This window comes from Nipponia nippon, unplaced genomic scaffold, assembly GCF_047370975.1.
Source record: "Nipponia nippon isolate SJK-2023a ecotype South Korea unplaced genomic scaffold, ASM4737097v1 scaffold_17, whole genome shotgun sequence".
Taxonomy (NCBI): domain Eukaryota; kingdom Metazoa; phylum Chordata; class Aves; order Pelecaniformes; family Threskiornithidae; genus Nipponia; species Nipponia nippon.
This window is the reverse complement of record NW_028262333.1, coordinates 11,900,438-11,919,846: the sequence shown is the minus strand read 5'-3', so window position 1 is coordinate 11,919,846 and position 19,409 is coordinate 11,900,438. Positions and strand designations below refer to the sequence as shown.

The 19,409-nt window shown below is 46.1% G+C and overlaps 1 protein-coding gene across 2 annotated transcripts in view; it reads left to right on the top strand.

The window, feature by feature from the left end:
- Nucleotides 1–19,409, top strand: part of KLHL3 (kelch like family member 3) — a 55,427-nt gene that overhangs the window by 17,815 nt on the left and 18,203 nt on the right. For both annotated transcript variants that reach the window (XM_087753924.1, XM_087753925.1), the window contains exons 4-6: nt 3,601–3,722; nt 11,757–11,919; nt 14,908–15,017. In XM_087753924.1, the coding sequence (XP_087610050.1) occupies nt 3,601–3,722; nt 11,757–11,919; nt 14,908–15,017 (395 nt within the window). The remainder of the gene's footprint in view (nt 1–3,600; nt 3,723–11,756; nt 11,920–14,907; nt 15,018–19,409) is intronic.

Sequence of the window (19,409 nt, the reverse complement as noted above, 5' to 3'; positions counted from 1 at the left end):
GCTGCTTGTGCATGCTGGGTCCCCACTGGAGGAGCCACTTTCTGGGGGTGCAGGGAGCTGGAGGGGTCCCCCAGCAGTGCCAGCAGCCATGCAGTAGTGAGTGATCAGTGTAAAGCTGTGAACAGTGGGAACCAAACTGAGACCCCCAGCTCATCCGCCTTCGCCTGATGCTTGCTCTGCAGGCCCTGTCCCTGTAGGTTGGGCTTGACTTTGGACTCATGGATGACCTTGGGGTCTTTCCTAAACTATCTAGTGTCCTCTGGTTAGGCATTCCTCTTTGAAATAGCCTTGGGAAATCTGGAAATAAGCAGGCATTTCTTCCATTTGTATCTTCCACTGCTGAAGGACAGATGGGACCCAGCACTTCCTGAGTGTCCCTTCCCGTACTGGCTTTCTAGGGCATTTTGGATGGTGGCTGGTCCTTGTTGGCACCATTCTGTGTGGGGATGATTTGGGAGAGTAATTTCCATCTGTTCAGAAGAGAACACAATGGTTTCAGAAAGGATAACAGATACTTCAGTGATGCTGCTAGGACTGCTCCTGTGAGATACCCAGGGGAACTTCAGGACTGGTGAAGGAGGAAGCAGTGACACAGAAACCTCCCTTGCAGGTCTCGCGTGCCACTTCAAAGCTCTTGCCCTATTCACGAGAGGCTGTGGTTTTGTTATCCAATGCACTCATATTCTCCTTCAGCACATCTCTGACTTGGGAACAAAAGCTGTAGCTGTGCACTGGGAAGCCTCTCTGGAGTGCAGTGTGTAGGAGGCAGGGCAAGCTGCTGTGCTGGGTAAACAAGGCACCGTGAACTGCTGCAGTTTTTACTGTAGTTTATCTTGTGTCAGAGCAGGCGAGCTCTGTTCTCTCCCTGCCGTCATGAGCAGAGGGGAATGGAGAAAGCACCACTGGGTGTTGAGTGTGATGCATGAAGGGCTTGCCTTCACAGGGGGGCTGGTGTCTGTGAAGTCTGTGCCCTAAAGAGGGTCTGCTTGGAGCCACTCTGCCTGTTTTACTTGCCTTTGCTCCCTTCTACCCTGTCCCTTGTGTCTGCCCGACGGCAGCGGTGTGGGGATGGGGTCTGTGCAGGGCAGCCCTTTCTCAGCGCAGCCCTTGTGTATAAGAGATGATGCTAGTGTTTTGAATTATTCTGTAATTAAGGTATCAAGTAAGGCTCGAGTCTGACTTACGAAAGACATCCTAGGAGTTGGGTTTTGTGGGCTTTAAGATACGGGGTTTTTTTCTGAAGGGATGTGAGATGAGAAGCCTTAATTGACCCACCATTCAGTGGCCCGCAGCCGTGCTTTAGAGGCTGGGTCTGTGCTTGGAGGAGGGGGCAGCTTGTTGCCTGCTCCCAGTCTGCACCAGCCCTTGCCTTCGTTCGCTTGTGGTGTGTTCAGGCTCTTCCTCGCTCTGCAGCATTAGAGACGTGTCCAGAGCAGCACCCTCTGGCAAGTGGCAGGTTCTTGATCACGCCAGCATGGCTGGAGGGGTTGGATCCCACCCGGCCGTGGGGCACAGCACACGAGATTCCCCTTTCTCATCGTGTGCTGGGCTGTTACCAGAGCAGAGGCAGCGGAGGCCGTTAGTATGCAAGGCTGGCAGCTTGCTGGTGGGTGTGGAAGCCCACGCAGCCTTTATTTTTGTTGCCTGTGTCACATGAACACCACAAAGACAGATGATGTTATCGGATCGGTCCCTCCAAGCTATTTCTGCATCGATCTCCGGGTGCGCGCGTCTGAGCCTCCCCCCTGCCCTGCGGGTCCCGGCATACGCTGCAGGGCTCTGGCTGCTCTGTTTGCCCTCGCTGTGCAGGTGGGGTTTGGCTGGGTGCTCCTTACAGGCACCTCCAGCACCACGTAGGGACTGGCCTCTTCTCAGAAGCCCCCTCTCGTCTCCGGAGATGGTTGTTTTGGCGGGGAGGAAGTGTGTGAAGGAGGTGACATTTATTTTGTCAATTAAAAAGTCCTACTTGCTTTGAAGGCCTCCCAAATGTAGGTCATTTATCCCTTTGTACTTGTACATTTGTATTCATAGGCTTCTCTGAATAACTATTATTTAATTTTAAAAATTGAATTTGGGGCAAATATTATTTCAGTCTACATTTCTCTTGGGATGTTGTTGGCTCTTCTGATACTTATGGTCTGATCCCCCTCCTGTTATTTAACCTCCTTATTGGCATAAGTGAAGCCCTCAAAGTTCAATTTCCAGGATCCAGATTTCGCTCAAGCTTGGACCCCCTTTAGCGTCTGACTCTGTGCTGTGCACTTAATGTGTCTGGCCACGTCTTGTCGCATGCTGTACAGAGATGTAGGCTGTAATTACTTCTGCCATAGGCTGCAGGAACTATTTTTCCTCTTAATCCCACAGCAATACTGAGTCACCGGATTTCTTAGAGTAGTGATTGTTCATGCCTAGGTTTAAGAATTGGCATTTCTTCACGCTCTCCTTTGTTTAGCTTTGTTTTTTTCACTTATCATTTTCTTTCCGCTTGGGAGTTTGTTCTTTCTTTTCTGTGGTTCCTCAAGATCTTGGCGATTAAAACCTGGGTGAGGTCACCTTGTGCATGGACGCTAGAAGGGCCCCAGGGAGTCCTTTCTCCTCCTCCCCACAGCATGCTTTTGTTCTTGTGACGTGCTCCTGTTACACATGGGCTATGTGTGTATGGTGCCTGCACAGTGTTGGCCACCACGGTGATGGGCAAGGGGCACATAAAGCACTGGTTCATGTATAGGCCCTTACACAGATATGGGTTTTACTTGTACATCCATAGGAGAAATTATTGCTCTAGTTCTGCATGTTTGTTTCTTTTTTTTTTTTTTTTCCTCCTAAGTTATGTATTTGGAGAAAGGATACCGTTTGGATTCAAAGGCTGCCTTGCCTCTGAGGTGCAAGGTTGGGAAGGCGAGAGAAGAGAAATACAGCTTTCTGCACAGATGCTTTGCGTAAGGTGTAACTGTGTGGATGGGTTACAGCAGGGTAATTTAGGAGAGAAGCTTGCAGTGCACTGGGTGTAACTGCTGGCATGTGTGCTCGTTTTCCTCAGCAGGTTTCAGGTACTTTCTAAAGAAATAGGGTGATGCTGCCTTGCTTTTATTGTAGGGTATACCACAAAGCATCCTAACTTAGCTGTTGCAACTTACTCACCTACCCATATATAGGTATATATAAAATTTAAAAATATTTTTAATAAATATATAACTTACATATTTTTTTAAAAAAGTCCTTCTAAGACTTGTCCACAGTCTCTTTGAGTCTGTCCCTGTGCTGAGACATGGCTGAGGGTCATACTGGGGTTTTTTTTAGCCCCTATATGTGTTTGAATGCAGGTGAACTATGGCAGGTTCTTTTCTGGCAAGAAATTGAGCTTGTTGCATTTATTGACTTCTTTTATTTTACACTAGTGTTTTCCAATGTTGAGATGTGTTTTAGGTGGTATTAGGAGGCTTCTGGGAATCTGCCTGGTTGTCCTTGGAGAGTCAGGGATAGTGCCAGGGTAGTCTTTTAGTCAGATACCAGGAGGATGTGCTGGATGTATGGGGAGCAAGGACCTGCAATGAGGTCCTGCAAAGCGAACTCTAACTGTCCTTTTGAAATTAATTTCAGGAGACATGTCTGAAAGTAAAGCCAAGAAGATTGAGATAAAAGATGTTGATGGGCAGACCCTGAGGAAGCTGATTGATTACATCTACACTGCTGAGATCGAGGTCACGGAAGAGAATGTGCAGGTAGGTCTGGTTCAGTGGCTCCCATGGAGACCCAAGTTAAAAGCTTGAAACTCAAAGGCACAGGTCCTTTGGGGGTGAGTGATCTCTTCAGGCTGCAGAAAGTAAAAGGCTGAGCTTGAAAAGAGCTACTTCTAGCCTGTGTTTAGTCTTGAGGCACTTTGCTGCTTTCCCCGCGCTTAAGTCATGTTGCATTCAGCTTTTGTGTCGAGCTCTTATAACAAGAGTAGGCATTTGCCTTCCAGGAAGCTGTGCTGACTTGTGGGTCAGTCTGTCAAAGGTCAAAATAGACTCAAACAAGCAGTGAGTCAAATGTTGTTTTAAGGTCATGGTCAAGGAATCTGGCTGTTAGTTTTCAAATTCTTCTGGGTAGTTTGAGTTGTTTGGCAGAGCTTTGAGTGGAATATATTGTTCAAATGAGGGCATTCTTCCTTCTTTGTGTGTGTGTGCACTCCATCTTGAAGTTCTTTGAGGTAAATATTTGTCTAGAAGTGAAAAGAGTAATTGAAAGGCAGCCTACAGATAAAGTGGGATGCTCAGGAAGAGAGCGTTTCGCCGTGTCATGTGGCTGTGGCTGCTGGTAAAGCTTTTTTTTGACTTTACTTGTATTTGTGGTAAGAAAACAGCTGTGCACTTAGCCACTGATTTCTGGAAGGGATGCTGGGAGCTCGTGCGTGCATGTGCTTTTCGATTGGTCTCTGGTTTTGTTTGCAAGTGGCACTTTGAGTTTGTTGTCTTCCTCTCTGTGACTTGGATGCTGGGCAGGGTAACAAGTCTGGGTCCGTGATTCTGGGGAGAGAGGGGCAATGCTGCTGCGTGCTTTATGTTGACCTAATTAAGATGGCAAGATTAGACTGGTTCTGCTTGCAATGAGGCTCTTGCTGTGGACGGGACATGCTCTTCTGCTCCAGTCCCTCAGGGAGGGCACAGGTTCTTGCTGTCCTGTAGCGTATTGCACTTCCTGCAGGAGCTTGGGTAAAACCCTGAGCTATGTCTGCTTTGCAGGCCAAGCCGCGTGTCATCCTTCATGACCTAAGTCTGTGGGTGCCTTTTCTTGCCTCTTCTGCCCGGCAGTTTTACAAACTTGACTTTCTGGCATGCTCTCAACCTGGCAGTTGTCACATCGGTAGGAATGTGGACTCTGGCTGCCCTATGGTGAGGCTGAGGACCAGCAATGAGGAGACCTTCAAGGTGCCATTACAGCAAAGAAGCTGAGGCTCAAACCCAACTGTAGGTCGCTTGGGCTAGCTGTCTGCTGCGTAGCCCATGCTTAATTGCAGCGTATAGTCAGGGTCATAAGGAACTGAGATACAATGTTACTTCAGTGGGGAACTGGGATGGAGTTCCTTGGACCTCTAGGACCTTCCATTGCTGGAGGAAAAATGACATTTACACAGTCTTAAGCTGGTCCCTCTTTCTGTGGGAAACGTGAAGGCTATATCCACATGCTTTCTCAAATGTATGCTTTCCTTCCATGCTGCTGGTTGTTAGGTGGCCCAGAAGCACCCACTCAGCATGTGGGACGTGCTGAGCTCGGGATACCATCTGCTGTGCTGGCCCTAGTCAGCCTGTGTTGAATGAAGCTTGCTTGAAGTGACTACGCGTGCTCTGGCTGTTTTCCCATGCGAGCGTTTCAATACTCGCGTAGGGCTGCACCTGGGTATAAACAGTGTTAGGGCAGCCGGAGCCGGCTGGGGAGCCCGCTCAGTCCTGCGCTGCGCCGGCAGCATGGACCTGCCCAGAATGTTGATGAAGAAGTCCAGATGTTACCTTTTCTGAGCAAACAGAATGCTCTCTTTCTTTACTAAAACCTAACCAAAGCCTGCCTTCTGATGGCTTAGGGATTACAAAGAGTTAAAATAAGAGCCCTGTCTAGATTTTTGGCTCACATCTCTGACAGTAGAATAAAAAATATAAGTTTGGTGAATACGAAGGTTTGGGCATTAAGTTTTTTCCCTATCTAATAAAGCAGGTCCTTTTTCTACATGATTTATTTAAATAACCACCCTGTGAATAGCTTTTTAGGCTGGAGGTAAATTAATTCATGGGAGCTAAGAAATGAAGCTGATCTAAAGCAAGATTAACTGACTAGTTTAAATTTTATTACGTGTTAGAAACATCCAAGTTGAAAATGTTTTATGGAATTTATTATAATTTTGTGATGAAACCAACAGAAAGCTTAAAGAGAAATTCCCATCCTGTCTCTGGGTGTTTTACCCCTGAGCAGAATGCCACAAATAGGTTAATATTCACCTGCAACCACAGGAAGAAAAGTTTACAGAAAAGAATATTCTGTGATTCATTGGAAAGGTTTACATCACTGAAGGCAAACAACATGAACAACAAAATATTAAGCTCCTTGCAGTCTCTGGTTTGGACTAGCAATGTCAGCCTTAAGAAGAAGGGAGCGGTTTGATCCCTTACGTTGTCACATCCTCCTGCCGCACAGCTTTGTGTCAGCCATCCAGCTGGAGGGATGCCTCAGTAGTGCCGGGCTGCGTTGTTTCAGCAACGTTCCTTCACAGACTTGCTTGAGCATGGCAAGACTTTCTCTTTTCCCAGCAGGTATCTCCTGAGGTCTCCTGTTGCTGTGTCGTGAGCTCTAATTTTCTAGCAGGGTGAGGGTGCATGTTAAAGGGCTTTTGTGCAGTTTGACACACGGTTTTTCAGATTTCCTCAACACCTGGGAGAAGCAAGTTCTGGGTATAGGTGCCAGGTAATTTCATTGTAGAAACTCCAAGAAAAAAGATTGCTAAATGGCATTAACTGAACAGATGCAGCCAAGCTACCAAAACATGAATAAATGAAAAGACAAGTTCTTGTCAGTGAGCAAAATAAAATGAGAACAGAATTGAAATGAGAAAAAGATGAGCAGCAAAGGTAACAGGAGAGTGCAGGAATGAGTGTTCCCAAGTCTTCTCAAATGCTGAGCGGTGCCCAGCGCTTCACTACAAGCCTTTTTACAGTATTTTTGTTGTTTCTTTTCTAATAGAAACTTGTCTCTTTTTGCTTTTATAGGCCTGGTATGGTGTTCAGGAAGTGAGACTCTATTTTTCTAAGCATGTATTTTTGTAGCTGGTTGTCATTTCATTGCACAAAATGTTGTTTGGGTTTTTTTTAAGGAAGGAAGGATGTGTGTACAAGGGGCCAAGCCTGTACAGTCAGTTCCAGTCATCGTCTACATAGTGAACTACTGGGGTGGGTAAAGGGGATTTTCAGTCTACCCTAGCTCCATGAGGGAGAGCACTGAGCCCATGTGGGAGCGAATACTCTCTTCTAACTCCACTGGGGGTACGTGGGTGAGAATTGCGCCGACAAATGCAATCCTGCTTTATACATTGGAACCTCACTTTGAGAGGGAGAGATTTCAAGGCAATATAGATGCAGTAGTAGGAAGGCTCAGGGATGATGGATGATAGAAAGGCTTCTGTGCCGAGCAGTGTTTTGCCTCTGAACACACATTTGGGATTTAACCTCCCACTTGTTTGGAAGGCACGGAGCAAGGAAGAATTTCTGTCTTCATTGCAGTCATGTTGTAGTCTCTGGAAAATCCTTCCTAAGATTTCTGTCCACACTGCCTTCTGTTGTTCCTCTTCTTTCGCACCCCACATCAAGGTTAGTTGTAAAGACATCTGATTCATGTTGAATGACAAGAAGATCTCATACATTTGAAGGTGGAGCTTGATAAATTGATTTGGAAGAAAGTTGTGCTGTACAGTTTACGTAAAAGTAAGGAAAGCTAAAGTGAGTGACTTGAGGAAGTTCACAGATGCTCCGGTGCAGCCCTGGTTGGCTTCAATGGAAACCACACACACATGTCAAACACAGCACAGGGCCTGCTGCTCCATACCTGTATGGAATAGCTGGCTGTTTTAACGTATCAGTTCCTTGAATTTTGCAGTTAGGTCTCGGTTTTGCAGTTGAACTGGCTGCATTGCTGCTTGCTTTCCCCAACACTCATCTCAAACGTGCCAGCTCAGTGAAGAGTGATGGGGGCGAAGTCCAGCGATGGAGAAAAGGCTCAACATGGTGTCCCTGAGCAGAGCTGAACGAAGAAGAGATTTGGGAGGAGGCTTTTTGTTCTCCTAGGTGGTCCTGTGAAGACGCCTGGACCTCTGACTGTAGACAGTGAATACAGTCCCTCTTCGGTGTGTCCCACCCATCCTTACTGATGGCACTTGCAGGCAGCCTGAGAATTACCCTCCCAATTACCGTCATTACCGTTAGGGTTGTAATGATTCCCCCAGCAAAAGACTTGATTAACCTGATTTCACACATAAATTCTTATGAATGAGGTGCAGCGTACCACATGTGTGGTGTGTCCTTGTATACTACCACAGTTTGAGATATGGCTCATATGGAAAGAAGAGCGAAGAGGTGTCTGGGAATCAGCTGTCTGGAGGAAATAGATGTTGAAAGTGTCAGCTTTGCAGACATAATAATTGTAATAAAAAATGGCTTGAGAAAGGAGGAAAAAAGCTTTGCTAGAAGCTGTAGCATTTCCTCTTCAGAAGTGTGCTTCTGCACCTCAGCTTCCTCTAGGGACTTAGGACTTCACAACAAGGGAAGGAGTGTATCTGTGGCAGATGCAGTTTTGATGATAAAGGGATGATAAGTGGGTCAGTTCATCTCCCTTCCCCCTGTTCACTCCAAAAGCTGCAAGTATAGTAGGTGCAAGCCCAGGGTGAAGCAGAAGTCTTTCAACTCAGCTTTAGGAGGTGCAATAAATCAGGGCTATCTTCCTCTCTGGAGCAAAAGCTCCTTGCCTTGCATCGCCCTCCTGGAGTGCTGGAGAGCCCTGGTCAACAGCAGGGCTGACTTCTCTGGGGTGTTACAGCAGTTGGGTTGCGGGCCCTTCCTAGGCCTATGGAAAGTCTTCTAGATTGGATTGGCCCGATAGGAAGGTGAGGAGAAACTTGTGGCTGTGGCACCAGAGGACTATGCTGTGTCTGACGGACGTGTCTCTGCATTTTTATCCCACTGTTTAACCAAGGGATGGTGTAGCTGTTCTGTGTGGTGAAGTTGGAGAAGGTAGATCAGGAGGAAGGTTGCCAGCTGCTCCCTCATTTTCTCTCTCACCTCAATATCCCTTCTCCTTCTTATGCCGGCTCCTGGAGAGGTTTTGTGTCTCTCTGATCCTGCTACACATGCCTCTGCCTTGGCTATTTCACCCCATTTAAGTAGAAGTACCACTGTTCACCCTCAGCACTGCCTGGTAGCAGTTGGGGAGTGACAGAGCCTAATTGCCTTCCTAACACTAAAAAGCCACATTACAGTAATGTAGTTTTTATCTCTGTTACTTGTGCAGTTTTAGAGCTGTTCAGTTAAAACCAAGTATTTAACCTGCCTTGCAAATGCAAGATCTACTTGTTTCTCTGGTCCCGGATTCCCCTGGGAGGGTGCTTGGAAGCTGTCTCCCTGTTTGGGCAGATGTGCAGTCCCAGCTGTGGCCCTAGATGTGCTGCTGAGGATTACAGACAGTACCCTTACTTGGCTTCCAATTTGACTAAATTGGCAAAGGAGCTTATAAGCTTTAATATATCCCCTGCCTTGGGGAAATGCTCCTCTCCCAGTTTTGCAGAGGAGGAATGGTGTAGATTAACTCTTGGCCAAGGTTACCTGGAAGGCTGTGGCAGAGCAGGGAACTAACCCCGGTCTCTGAAGTCCAGCATTAATGCCCTGCCTATTGAATGAACCTTATAGCAACACAGAGCACTTTTGGCTGAAATATGTTTCTAGTTCAGAGACATCAAAGGTTTATGAAAGTATTTAATTGCACAGGCAATGTTCTGTAAAACCTGAGATTGGTACAGAGTTGGCAGAGTGAGAGAGCACAGCTGGTGAACTAGATGGTTATGAGCGTGTGTGTGTGTGTGTATATATGTATATACACACACCCCATAGGTGAGGTTCTGGACGTAATTTATTTAGCAAAGAAGTCAGTCTCAGTAGTAATAGCAGATAAATTTGACACAGTTTCAAAAGATAATTGGATTTTGGTTATGGAGGCTGATCTGGTAGAGAAGCCAGCTCTCTGTAAATTGTTCACAGTGGTTGGAGTTCAAATAGTAAGAGCCAAATACAGACCCAAGTGAGTAACTTGCCTGGATATTAATGGGGTTGCAGTTTGGTCCTGCTGCATGTTTAGGCAGGGCATTTCCTCTTGTTATTTCTAAAGGAAACAGACTTCGTGCTTGCGGATATCCTTTGCTTGCTTTTTGCCTTCCCTGGTAAAAACAAGATGAGTGGTGAGATGTTCAGCTGGGAAATAAGAAAGAGAAAATCCACTCATGTCTTGATAGACTATTTATATCCTACTTCTAAAAAGTATTATATGATAACGCTCCTTTCCCAATAACTGCAGTGGCATAAGGCTCCTTCTACGCTGCCCTGTCAAGCCAGCACGAGGCTGTAATGGCGGTACTAGGATGTCCCGGGGGCTGTAGCATGTGGTATTAGTGATGGTAGTGAGTAGCCTCTGTTTTAGAGGCAATGTCCCAAAATAGTTCACATAAGCAGCCCACCTGGATTTGCAGATGCGTCCACTGGGTGGATGGGGGTGCGTGGAGGAAGCTTTGGCTGGTGTATGGCCAGAGATGGTTTGTAGAGAGTCTGACTTCTGTACCCACAGCCCTTATGCAAGTCAGGTGCTCGCCTTTCTGCTGATATAAGGAGATGGTTCAGCTAGATAGAAAGTGGTTCACAGGTAGTTTTCAAAAATGGGAGAGCATTGCTATCTTGATTTAATCAAACCCACAAACTAATCTCCTCCTGGCATCAAGGGGCTTGGGCCAAAATGGGCTCCCGGCTTAATTGATTTCTTTTTTCTTTTTTTTTTTTTTTTTTTTTTAATTGGTGCCTGTTGGGTTGGCTGCTTCGTAGCAGTCAGGCACTGTACAGCTGGGCTGGAACTGGAATGCATCAGTGACTTCGAAAAGACCTGGGGCAGGTTGTGAGTGTCCTGCCCCAACGTGGAATGGGACTTTGGGGGCAGGCAGGGTCAGGGAAGGGATATTTTATTCCTTTCCCTGCCACTGAGATCCAGAGAGGTGATTGCAATTAATGTGTTTGTTTTGTTTAACAGCCACTTGTGGTTTTTTTTTTTTGAGTTGGAAATAATTTTCCAGAAATCTGTGCTCAGATGGTGAGCGCAGATGCCCAGTTGGAAGGACATGTGTGAAGCAGCCAGAGCTATGGAAGAGCTGGGATGAGATACGTCTGCAGTTGCTGGACGACATAAGAAAGGAAGTGGCTGATGTCATGGGCTGTAACATCCCGACCGACTTTATTTTCTACTTCCTGTCCCGCTCACTGGCCTCAAAGGTGTTTTTTCCAGCAGATGTCACATTCCTGATCCAATTCTGTCTCCCTTTTCTGTACTTAGTTTTGTAGATACAAAGCAGTACCTCATTTTCAGATGCAGTCGTGAACCACAAGTGTCCACAGCATTTTGCGTGGGTGAAAATGAGGGCCATTGGTTTGAATAGTTGGCCCCATCTTTCCCGAGAGTCTTGCTGGCACCAAAACCTGCTTGAGCTTCTGTGAACTCCCTCTCTGCTATGGCAGTTTGGGCACCCTGCTCACAAGCCAATGTAGTTTTGTTGGAAATAAGAAAGTTGAAGGCTTTGAGGGTGATGGAGTGCTGGGCTGCTATGGGCTTTGAATGTGATGGTAATGCATGTAGATAACATAAAGCTTTTCAGGGGGAAAAAAATAAATCTGTGTGCAGGACCTACATGTAACAAAGCCAGAAATTCAGGTGCATCTGTGGTTGCTTGCGTTTTGTCCTCCCTTTACCTGCCTTGAGGTCTTTTGGGGGAGAAGACATGTTCTTAGTCCAGCATGGGATGGCTGTTTCCATCTCTCAGAGCAAAGGCGGGGATCTTTTGCATACAGATAGTGCTAAAATTTTAACCTTCCTTCTTGTACCCCACAGGAATGTGTCCCTGTCTGAAGGGGAGTCACATCTCATTTGTGCAAGCTATGAATCAAACTTTCTTCACTGCTAACTCTAATTTCCCTTTCTTGCCTTTGCAGGTTTTGTTGCCAGCTGCTAGTTTGTTGCAACTGATGGATGTTAGAAAAAACTGCTGTGACTTTCTTCAGTCCCAGCTGCATCCCACAAACTGCCTTGGAATCCGAGCTTTTGCTGATGTGCACGCGTGTACTGAACTGCTGCAGCAGGCAAATGCCTACGCAGGTGAGGGATGGGTCGTCCGTTTGTCGAGTTAAACCTGCTTCCAGGTACAGTGGCTCGTAGGTTGAGGAAGATCAGCACATCCTGGTTGGTCTCTTCATGCTTCTAGTATTGGAACACAGAAGGGAATACTTTATTGGGTTGTAGACTCGTAACTTTCTGTGATGCTGCAAATTGTGAAATGTGCTTTGGTCACAGGGGAACACCTAAGGAGGTAAAAAAGTCTGATCCTCTGAATCTCAGCCCACAAAATAGTTCCTTAGTACGTTCCTAGTAAGCTCTTTGGCTGCCTGTTCAAGAGCACTGTGTTGGTGTGCTGGTGTCCTCCCCGTGTACGCTGCCCCGTGAGAGCAGTAGGCAATGCTGGGGATTTGTGCATTCTAGGAATAAATGGCACCAGGCAAAATTAAATCTTGTGGCTGGGAGTGGGAACGCTCAGCTAAAATTGTCATGCGGTTTGAGCCTCTGATCTGTGGAGCAATGGCCACTTACTCCAAGGGTGGATAGACTCTTGTTTCCTTGAGAGTGCATGTGTTTGGTTGCAGTAAGTAGGTGCCAAAATGCTTTCAGCATTTCTCCTCTATGTCATAAATATAAAGCTATTCCAAGCGGCCTCATGCTCTTAACTCCCCAGCACTTTCCAGTCTCCTCCGGCAGAGTTGCCCTTGGCCTCTGCTTGGGAGAAGCTGGCAGTTTTCTCTACTCAGTTTGGTTTTCTGCTTTTCTGTCTATTTGTATAGGGAAAAATACACCTGCTGTCTCCCAGAGCACCTGCTCTGTCCTGCAACATTTTCCTTGGTACGGTTTTGTCCTTAATTGGACCATAAGTAGGCTCAGTGGAATAAAAATGTGCCCACCAAGTCCTCCCCTGTTCTCCTGCAAATAAAAGTAAAATCTTTTCAGCTGCTCTGGCTGTATTATCCCCTGGAGGAAAAGGTATCCTGGAAGGAATGGTTAATTGTATAAAGGCTTGCTTGTAATATCTCATTATCCTTGCTTCCAGGCCCTGTTTAATCTTTAACCCAACAAGCAGTGCATTCACTGTATATTTATTTGGTTGTTTGGCAATTAGAAAGTCTGCTTTGTTGTTTTATTGGCCTTCATAAGTCCCAGTTAGTACAACAGCCCATGTAATGTTAATGGAACTCCATTAATAAAAACGCCATTAAAATTCTTTTCACTATGTTGTTTATGTAACAGCGTTAAACCAAGACACAAGTCCCCAAGCTCAAGAGTTCATACGTGCATGAGCTCAGTTACTTGAGAAACGCTTAGTTCTGGTCAATGGATAGCTTTAGGAGGTGGAGGAGCCTTCTTGATGCAGGCACCAGTTACTTTATTAAAATCAGTAAATATTTTTACTTGCTTCCAACTAATAACAAGAGATCAAATATCTTTCTACTGCCAGATGCCAGGATTGTGTCCAGAAGTCGGAGTGCATCCAGCTTACTGCGTGGGGAGCATTTCCTGCTTCTCAAGTGTTTAAGGCCAAAGAGTTCATTAGATCTTATATATGATTTCCAGCATAACAGAGTATTAAACTTTATCCAGATACTGCTATTTTTAGTCAGAGCCTTTGGCTTAGCTGTGGTGTTTTGGTCCCCATTAGACCCAGTAGGGTCCGTGGTTGGGGAAGCCCATGTGCCCTCTGCAGCACCAGACTGGTGAGTTGTTGTTCAGGTGCGATCTCCAAAGAGCTCCTCTCTGGAAGTTATGCCAGCTTGTGTCCCTGTGGTGCTGCTTTTTGGCAGGCAGAGTACTTTGCAGAGGTGAAAACTAGAGGCAGATCTTGCTGCGGGGATACCTCTTTGGATACATGAGTCTGAGCTTCTCAAAGCTAAAGGGATTAGGGCTTGAAAAAAGCTGCTTCAGATAAAGTGTCCAAGATTTATGTTTCTGTATTTCAGTCAAAGATAAATGGGACTTAGCAAAAGGCGGGTGAGATAAAATTGGCATGATTTGTAACAAATGCTTGCAAAACTAAAATTGTCTGCAACTGGCCAACGATGGTTCTGACCTAAAAATTCTTTTCTAGAAAGTAATCCTTTTCTAGAAAGTAATTGTTTCCTAGTGCCCTTTGGCTAAATGTAAAGCTCAACAGATCTGATGATCTCTTTTTGATCTGTATTGTAATTGGTCAGAAGTCTCCCAGTTTGGGATTATAAGCAGTGATGTGAATTGCTGTATTTTGTTTTTCAAGTGGCTTCCAAAGTTACAGCATGGAGGGATTTGGAGGCAAAAAGGGAAAAAAAGAAATTTGTACAGTTACAGACTAAGTGGGAAGAGGCAAGGCTGCTGGGGAAGGTGGGTGTGGAGGGTTTGGAGCAGGGGAAAGGTTAAATTTATACATTTTGGGGAAAGAATTTAAAAGTGGGATCAGCTCTCCTTCCATTTGTATGCATGGGATGAGGATCCCCCCTTGCATCTCCCTGAGAGGATTCAGCTGCATGCCCTGCAGTCCCTCACTATTTGCTGCTGAGTGTCTGCACCAAACTGACTGGCTGATTCATGTTAAAGATGGGCTTTCCTTTGAATGCCTACAAACATCAGGGACCCTTGCTGGAGTCTCTCATCCAGGTGTTGAGCAGATCTGATTCTGTCTAGCTTGTTGAAGTGGGCAAGAACTGAATCTCGAGGTGGCCATGTTATTTACCACTTTAGAAGGGCATTGGCACTTTTCTCAATTGCCACTTCTAATCATATTTCCCACTGGAAAGTACTCAGCGGCTTTGCAGAAAGTTAAGTTCCCATTTAGTGTCATTTATGAAAGTGTCTCATGGGGCTTGTGTTACTTGAAATAACATAAAATTTCTTTAACCTGCTCTGAGACTATTTTCTTTTTCTGTTCTGCCATGCGGTTGTGGTGCATTGTTTGTCTCGGGTGCTCAGAGCTGTAATTATAGCAGTTCTCTGAATGCTGTAGTCCTTCCATTGACTCAAAGCATGGATTTCGTTATAATTTTCTATTCCCCCTTTTCATTTGTTGAACAGAGCAGCACTTTCCTGAAGTGATGCTAGGAGAAGAATTTCTTAGCCTTAGTCTGGACCAGGTTTGCAGTTTAATATCAAGTGACAAGCTCACAGTCTCCTCTGAAGAAAAGGTACAGTAAATTGTATAGCAACAGTGAATGTAAGAATGCTGGAATGTTTCTAGATCTTACATCGGGAACTGTTCTCATGTTGTGCTCTTTAGGGGCCATTTTCCAACAGAGCTCATGTGGAAAGGAAAATTGAAAATAATGTGAATCCTAAAAACACATAAAAATGACCTTCACTTGGTTGTTCTTTGTAAGAAGTAATGATTCTCAGATCCATATTTCTTCCAAAAGCCCTGGGGGACAGAAGCAAATACCTTCCCTCTCTGGAAAACTAGGACACTCCCATCTGCTGTTGGTGTAAAGCTTGTGTTACCTGCCATAAGACCTCAAAAAAAGGCAAATTTCATTAGGCCAGGGAGGAGTATTGGTTTCTGTTGCATGTTGGACAGAACAACTAAAGGAGGCCCACAGCCAAAAAGAAGGAAGGAAACATTTTTCTAGCATCATCAGTGTTTTTAATGGAAGAGGGGAAAAAAGGCACTGGGTGATGTTGTTTTGTGGCTGAAATGTTCAGCACATCTTGTGTAGTCTGTAGTCCTGGTAGGAGGGCTGTAACCCTCCTACCGTAACCCATACCAGTGGTTACGGTACTTGGTGAACACCAGGTCCAGCCCCTTTCTCTGGTGTGGGCTTCTTGCATGACCTGCAGCAGGCTTCTGGGGAGAGGTATGTGCCTCGAGTCCTTCAGCTCACCTCCAAATTGTCACTGCAGGCAGGTGGACACTTGTGGGAGGCTACAGGAGAGCTTGAGGGTTATGTGGCTCGTAACTTCAGGACGCTTGTTGAATGCCTGCGTTTTGGTGGGATGAGCCTGGACCTGGGTGTGCTTGGTGCTGCTGGTCTGTACTGAGCTGGTCAGGCTGCGCGTCCAGGTGTGTGCACCATCCTGCTCAGCCCCTCCGGGCTGCAGACAGGTGGGCGCTTGGGCCCATAGGGACCGTAAAGCTTGCCAGAAAGCCCGCACCACGTGAGGTGCAAACGCAGCGATGCTTCGTTCAGATCCTGAGCCAGCAATCTCGGAGGCTTTGGGAGTGTGTTTCCGCAGGCGTCTCAGTGGGGTGTTGTGAGGTGCCACACAGGCAGGGCCAAAAAGGGAAAAAACAAATGGCGTGAACTCACAGCAAAATTGCTTTGCATGAGCCAAGCAGCCTGCAAAGGGAAGTGCAAGTTTAGTAACCAATTTTTCCAGTCCTGTGCAGCATTGTTAAAAAGCTTTTATTGGCCTTGTGCCCGGAGAAATCAAAGTACTCCCTCCCTCATCTGAGCTTTATACAATCAAAACCAGTATTTCTTTGCTGATTGTAAAAGTTGAGAATGCAAGGCAGTGGAAGGAAACGTAAGCATAAGCTGCACGTTCAAAACAGCAGATATGAATAACAGGAGAGAGGCAGAGAACGGGATTGGAACATAAATATGAAATATGTGCTGGAGTCCAAAGAAGCGCTGAAAATTGAGGACAGACTTGTAGGCTGCTGTTTTATGTTAGCTTCATGACAGATGAGCAGTTTTCCTGACCTTTATTCTTCCTATCTGCTAATGTATGAGATATCTATTATAAAAAAATAAATATGTATATATATAAAAGTATATATGTGTGTGTGTTTATGCATACATACACACACACATGTGTATGCATGGGCACATGTGATGGCTAGATAACTGTTTTTAAGCAACAAGATGCTGTAAGTAGGCAAATACTTCAAACATCTGAGAGCTAAATTGTCACAGCCAGATTTCAGGAGAGGCTTTCTTGTTCCCGTTCTTGCCGTCTCTCATACGTGTGCTGCAGCCTGTGAGCCAGAGCGTTGCCATCTCTGGGCCGTTGGGAAGCGTTATAGCTGAGTCCTGCCAGGGCCAGGAGGTAACAAGGCCAGGGAGGCAAGTATTGCCCTTATAATGCTTCAAGACATGTGTGCCCAGATCTTGTGTGCTCTCCCCTTCCTCTGCCACCCCTCAACTAATACCAATTGGCCGAATAAAATATATCCTTTATCTCCACAAATTTTGGTGTACTTATATCCCTAGGCCATCAGGACTACAAAAATTGTCTGCTATCACAGAAATCTATTTTAATTGTAAAACAGTGATGTTTCCCCATTATTCAAAGATTATCTCCCTTTCTCTTCCTCTCCCCCTTGCTGTCGCCAGCCTCTGCAGTTGCACAGGCCCTTTCGGCCTAGGGCAAAGGTTTATTTTGGTCCCTGCCTGCTCTTTTTGCTATAGCTGAGTACTTTGAAGACAGTTTTATCAATGCTTTCTGTACTTGACCTAATTGGCTCTTTAATTTTAACAGTGTATGCAAGCAAGGAAAAACTATAAAAACCCATGTTTATTCATATTTACTAATGATGTGTGAAATGGAGGGGCTTCCAGCCCTCAAGAAAGGGCTCCTGCCAACTCAGAACGGTGACGACAGACATTTTTTAAAGGTTTGGGATTTTTGGATTGGGGATTTTACACAGAGTCCAGTAATCGACTCATCTCATGCTGCTAATGTGCAGTAGAAGCTGATGGGCAGTTTAGTCCGCACTCTGGGAGTATCTAACAACTGGATTTTTGGCTGAAGATACCGGGAAAACATCTGGGCTTGCTCTTTGCTTAGGTAGTGTGCAGAAAGGGGATACTCCAGGCTTTTACCCTTGTATTCCATAGAGTGGGAAATCTGCTTCTCCCAAGCTCAGGACTGCTCCTATAGCTGGGCAGGTGCCAGCTGCTAACTCAGCCCATGCCCCTGCTCCAAATAAATCTGTGCGGGTAACTGCTTTGTTTCATCACACCCTGGCAGCAGGTCTTGCATGGCTGGAAAAACCCCTCTCCTGGGGGAGCGGCAGCAGCTGCTCGGGGTCTGCAGCGGGCACAGTGTGCGGAGGGAGGGCATGGAGGGACTGGAAACAGATGTGGCCTTTAAATAGAGATATTGCTGTCTTGGATTAAGATTCCCCCGCCCATAAAATAAGGAATCAGAGCCAATGGAAGGTGCCGGAATCTGATTTTTTAAAAATTTGTTATTTTTAGAATAGGCACAGCAGGGTAGTGTCAGTGTATGCTTAACTCAGGAGCGGTCTCCAGCACCAAGGAAGCAGTTTATTCCTCAGGCACACTTGCTTTACCTTCCTTTAAGCCTTGTTCACTGTCATCTTGGTCTGTAGCTGGGTATATCCCAGTCCTGTGACCTGCTCTGTAGCTCAGCATTTGTGCAGAAGAGGTTAATGAAAAGCATGCTTGTTGGCTAAACATTTGCTTTATGCACTTTCCACACTCATTTGCAATTAAAAATCTCACAACAACCTAGTTTCTACTTTAAATGTCTTGTAGCCAGAGTGAAATTGTTTCTTTGTTTATTTTCATTTTAAAATACTTAAAAGTTCTGCAGTAGTTATCTTCCTCTGTATTTGCTGGGGTTTGATTACATGGCTCCCCACTGCGTTGCTTAAATCCTCATCGCAGTGTCCTGAATTCCAAACAGTTCAGCAAGAGCATTTGTTGGCATAGGAAATGAGGCTGGTGCTTTACTGCTTTTTTTAAGGATATAGTTTAGCCTAAGAGGAGGAAACCCCTTTCTGCTTTGCCTCTCCTTTGTGGGAGGATGCGTCTGCCGGTGCCTCCTGCAAATACGTTTGGCCGCAACAACTGGGGACTGAGAGATGGTGCCCTCAGTTCTGGTTAATTTTGTCAAATTAGTGACCTTGGACTGAACAAAATGGTTTCTTAGGGAGTGATGGGAGGGGTGGAAAGAAGGAAAAAATATCTGTGCAAATTGGCCTGACCATTTGGTGACCCCAGAGGGAAGTTGAAACCAAGGGCACGTGTGGAGTGTGCCAGGGCGAAGGGCCAGCCCTGCCTTCTGGGGGAAGCACGGGACAGCCGGGGTCCACGGGAGATGGCTGTGCTCAGCCCCCCATGAGTAACCGGGTAGCGAGAGCACTTGGGGAATTTTGTTTGTAGATGCGAGTTAAGGGTCAGAATTTAATTCTGACTCTGCGGGGAGGCTCCCCTGCAAGGGCCCAGATCCTGCTGTGCAGCATCTGAGACTGCACCAGCCCCTCTCCTTGCCTCGCTGGGTGTCTCAGGAAGCCTTTCCCACTCCGGGTGACATTTTTAGGCCTTTCTGCTGGGAGGAGTGAAGCTCACAGTTATATAAGCACATGCATATTCATGCCAGGAGCCCACGTAGGACGCTTCTGCCCACATCTGTTCATCGTGCAGGGCTCAGCGTGCCTCCTGCTGCATGGGGTTGTTTGTGCCCAGTTCATCACGGAGTCAAAGGCTGGATGCTTATCTGAACTGGTTGGATCTGGGAGTAAAACTAGATTTTGGTTCAGACCAGAAGTCCAGTGTGCCCTTGTTTCCCTGCAGAAGTATCTGGGTATTTTTAGCGGTGAAATGCATGTGTGG